This window comes from Oryza glaberrima, chromosome 10, assembly GCF_000147395.1.
Source record: "Oryza glaberrima chromosome 10, OglaRS2, whole genome shotgun sequence".
Classification (NCBI taxonomy): domain Eukaryota; kingdom Viridiplantae; phylum Streptophyta; class Magnoliopsida; order Poales; family Poaceae; genus Oryza; species Oryza glaberrima.
Window position 1 is genome coordinate 15230655 of NC_068335.1, and position 4152 is coordinate 15234806.

Here is a 4152-nt window from a genome sequence, read left to right on the forward strand (position 1 = left end):
GCTGAGCAGCTGCACGGGACGGCGTACATCGGGTTAATTTCTGACTACTTACCGTTGAGGAACCGGGGAAGCAGCCGTCAATCCCGAATCAGATCAAACTCTGCTTCTTCCTGTTAACTCCTAGCAATTGGAGTTGGATACCATCACTTCTCTTTAACTTTCGTACAAGAGGCTAGGCAGAGGTAGCTTAGAAATCAGAATCCTGTGCACAGTGGCGTGCTGCCAACCAACAGAAAAACGCAGGCCTCGGGCTGGAGTACGCAGGCATGACGACGACGATGGCGGCAGCGGCGGCTCTCACGTCCAGCATCCGTGACGGTCCTCCGCTGTCGAGGTCCACCACCACCATCACACACTACTACAAAAACACCCATAGTGTCGGCCACAAAGGTGCCGGTTAGCTAAAAACCGGCACCTATAAGACGCTTCCCACCATTAGACCGAAAAACCGGCACATATAATGGTTAATTGAGGTCGGTTTTAGTTGGGAGGGATATTGGTGCCGGTTTTTATCTAAAACCGGCATTAAAAATCCTCCCGCCAACGGTCCAAAAATTTAATAGGTGGCGGCCATGAAAAAAACCGGCACCTATATAAAAGGTGCCGGTTATTTAGTAAAACGACACCAATAAGGCTTCAAAAACCGGCACAAATAACACCTATAGGTGCTGGTTTGCATCATATTGGTCAGGGAGGATTATAGGTGCCAGTTATGATGCAAAGTATAGGTGTCAATTTTTTAATATAGGTACCGGTTTTTAACAAGAACCGGCACCTATTAGCCTGCAGCCTATATATACCCCCCCCTCGCCCACACTAGCTCACGATTTGAGGTCTTCTTCCTGCTCATCCAAAAAGAGGGGGAGGGGGGGGGGGAGGTTTTGCCCAAAAATTTCAAAAGCATCAAGAGATCTATGTCTTTGCATGCTTAATGGTTAGTTTATCTTGATTCTCTACGTAATTTTTCTTTATTTGTGTGATTCTTGATGTATTTTTTTCCTCAAAAATATTAAGAGATTTATAATGTAGATGGTAGTGCTAGCTATATATTTTTGCATCTATTTGTTTTGAGATGTTGATTTGAGAAAGCATGATGACTTAGATTGTTTTCTTCCCCACCACACTAGCTCACGATTTGCGGTCTTCTTCTTGCTCATCCAAAAGAAGGGGGAGGTTTTGCCCAAAAATTTCAAAAGTATCTCTCGTTTTCCACATGCACATGCATTCCAAAGTACTAAACGGTGCATATTTTCTGGTCCGTTTTGCGTGTTAGGAACCCTCACTCCTGAACTCAACCTTATCCTTGAGTAACTTACATATTAGTATTAATTGAATAGATGTAGAGAATGTTAATTTTCAATTTGAGTAATGTCTAGGGTATTAAATCATCAAGCATTTGAGATATAAAAGCTTAGTTCTAATGATGCTTGATTGATCTATGGATTTAATTGATATATGAATGTTAGCGGTTAATTTTGGAATTTTCATAGGGCCAATGGATGAAGGAGAGATGAATGTTGCAAAGCGCGGTACGTTGGAATATGCCAGGAGAGTAACCAACTTCATGCTCGGGGCAACAATTTCTAGATCATTGAGCATGACAGAACACTTGCTTTGTCCATGCGCTGATTGCATAAATGAGAGATAGTTTCCTACAAATCAAGTTCACGAGCATCTCCTAACAAGGGGTTTTATGCGTAATTATGCATGTCAGGACAATCATGGTGTAGATGAGAATGACAATGTGCATAATCATGGTGATGGAATGGACGGAGAGAATGCGGAGTTGCCTGTCGACGAAGGTGGATATGACAGTGAAGAATCAGATGGTTTGGATCAGATGTTGCGTGATGGAGAGACAATCTACAGTGATGAAAGGCAATATGAGATGTTCAAGTCCATGGTGCAGGACTCAAAAACTCCGCTTTATCCAGGATGCAAAGAGGAGCACTCCAAGTTACATGTCGTCTTCTCGTTGCTGCAGTTGAAATCAACCAACGGATGGAGTGACAAGAGCTTCACAGAGCTTCTGCAGTTGATCGGAGACCTCCTTCCAGCGGGTCATGTATTGCCAGAAACAACATACAGAGCGAAGAAGGTTGTCTGCCCGCTCGGACTGGAAGTGCAAAAAAATCATTCATGTCGAAATGATTGTGTCTTATATCGAGATGACTATGCAGATTTGGATGTGTCCAGTTTGCAAAACACCGCGGTATAAGGGTGGAGATAACGATGATGATGCTAATGATGACAGTGGTGGCCCCGACCTAAAGAAAAGGAAAGTGCCCGTTAAGGTTGCAATAATCCCTCGGATTGAACGCATGTTTGCAAATAAGAAGCATGCAAAGATGATGCGTTGGCACCACAAAGAGCGTAACAAGGATGGGATGATAAGACACCCTGCCGACGGATCTCAATGGAGAAAGATAGATAGAAAATACAAAAAGCATTTTGCGCAGGAGACTAGGAATATAAGGTTTGGAGCACAGATGGGATGAACCCGTTCGGTGACATGAGCAGTCAGCACAGCACGTGGCCAGTGGCACTTGTTATCTACAACCTTCCTTCATGGTTGTGCATGAAGCGCAAGTATATAATGATGCCACTTCTAATCCAAGGGCCCAGGCAACCTGGCAACGATATTGATGTCTACTTCAGGCCATTAGTGGATGATCTTAAGTTTCTATGGAACCGGAGTGCGCAAATGTGGGATGCATACAAAAGAGAGTACTTCACCTTCAGGGCAATGCTGTTCGTTACCATCCAAGATTACCCATGTGCTAGAAACACATCCGGGCAAACAGTGAAAGGTGGTTGTGCATGTCTGCAATGTATGCTGGAAACAACGAGTAGGTGGCTAAGGTACTCCAAAAAGACCGTGTACATGCGGCATCGGAGGTTTCTTCCAGCCGGTCACCACTATCGTAGCAATACAAGAGATTTCGATGGCACTGTGGAGGAGGGTACAGCTCCAACACAACGTGACGGCAGAGACATTTTCAATGAGGTGAAAGATATTGAATGTATATTTGGTAAGGGGCCTAGCAGTACAAGCGCAGCAAGTAAGGGTGGTGAGAAACCTTTTTGGAAGAAGAAATCTATCTTTTGGGGACTACCATATTGGAAAGATTTGGATGTCCGCCATACAATCGACATGATGCACGTTGAGAAGAATGTGTGCGAGACTTTGATGGGAATCCTGCTAAACATACCTGGCAAGACAAAGGATACGTTGAACACACGAAGAGACCTCGTAGACATGAACATCAGGCCCGAGCTCCATCCTCAAGAACATCACAATGGCCGCCAATACCTACCTCCTGCATGCTACACCCTTAGTGCTGCAGAGAAAATAAGCCTGTTGGAATGCCTGCAGAGTGTCTGAGTCCGCTCTGGTTACTCTGCGAACATTAAAAGACTTGTCAATATGAAAGAGAAGAAAATAGTTGGCATGAAGTCACATGATTGCCACGTGCTGATGACACAATTGCTTCCTGTTGCGATTAGAGGCATCCTACTAGATAAGGTTCGAGACCCAATCATAAAGTTGTGCTCATTCTTCAATGTTGTGTATCAGAAGGTAATCTATCCTAGCACGCTAGACAAGCTCCAAGAAGGAGCAATTCTTACCCTTTGCCAACTCGAGATGTATTTTTGTAACATCCTGAAAATTAACAATTTTCTAATCTTGCATCATGTTGATTCTTATATTCTTATTAACCTTTTAAACCTAGGAAAATATAATTAGAGAGACCTCCAAATATTAACTTGCGTAGAATCTCTCTTTGCTATTTAAAATCTTTCGTGGTTTTTATTCTAAAATTTATCTTATTAAAACAAGGTATTTTCTTTGATTTGATTTTGCACCTTAAACCTTCTTTTACAAAATTCCTTTATTTTAATTTAATTAAAAACCCTTTTATGAATTATGGTCCAAGAAACCTTCCCATATTACCCTTGAAACCTAAATCACCGAAATTCCGATTCCATTGGAATTAATTGTTAACTCATCCTTTGATCTTAAACCTATCCTTTGATTCCAAACCTATTCGTAACCCTTCCTTGTGAACTAGCCGCAAATTTAATTTCTATGGCTTGATCCCCTTCTCGGCACAAAAATAATATTATTACAAATATTGTGAATAATTGCTC

The 4152-nt window shown here is 42.4% G+C and overlaps 1 protein-coding gene across 1 annotated transcript; it reads left to right on the forward strand.

Annotated features, from left to right (window-relative positions):
- The first annotated feature begins 266 nt into the window (after positions 1–266).
- Positions 267–3385, forward strand: LOC127785892 (uncharacterized). The gene is made up of 5 exons (XM_052313243.1): positions 267–396; positions 1491–1529; positions 1731–2098; positions 2181–2373; positions 2490–3385. The coding sequence occupies exons 1-5, from the start codon at positions 267–269 to the stop codon at positions 3383–3385; spliced, it is 1626 nt and encodes a 541-aa protein (XP_052169203.1).
- Positions 3386–4152: the final 767 nt, after the last annotated feature.

Excerpts from the sequence above, each read along its gene's own strand:
- LOC127785892 (XM_052313243.1), top strand. The coding sequence starts at position 267 with ATGACGACGACGATGGCGGCAGCGGCGGCTCTCACGTCCAGCATCCGT. Across the intron at positions 397-1,490 it reads TGTCGGCCACAAAGGTGCCG|GGCCAATGGATGAAGGAGAG; the intron begins GTTAGCTAAAAA and ends GAATTTTCATAG. Across the intron at positions 2,374-2,489 it reads GCGTTGGCACCACAAAGAGC|ATGGGATGAACCCGTTCGGT; the intron begins GTAACAAGGATG and ends TTTGGAGCACAG.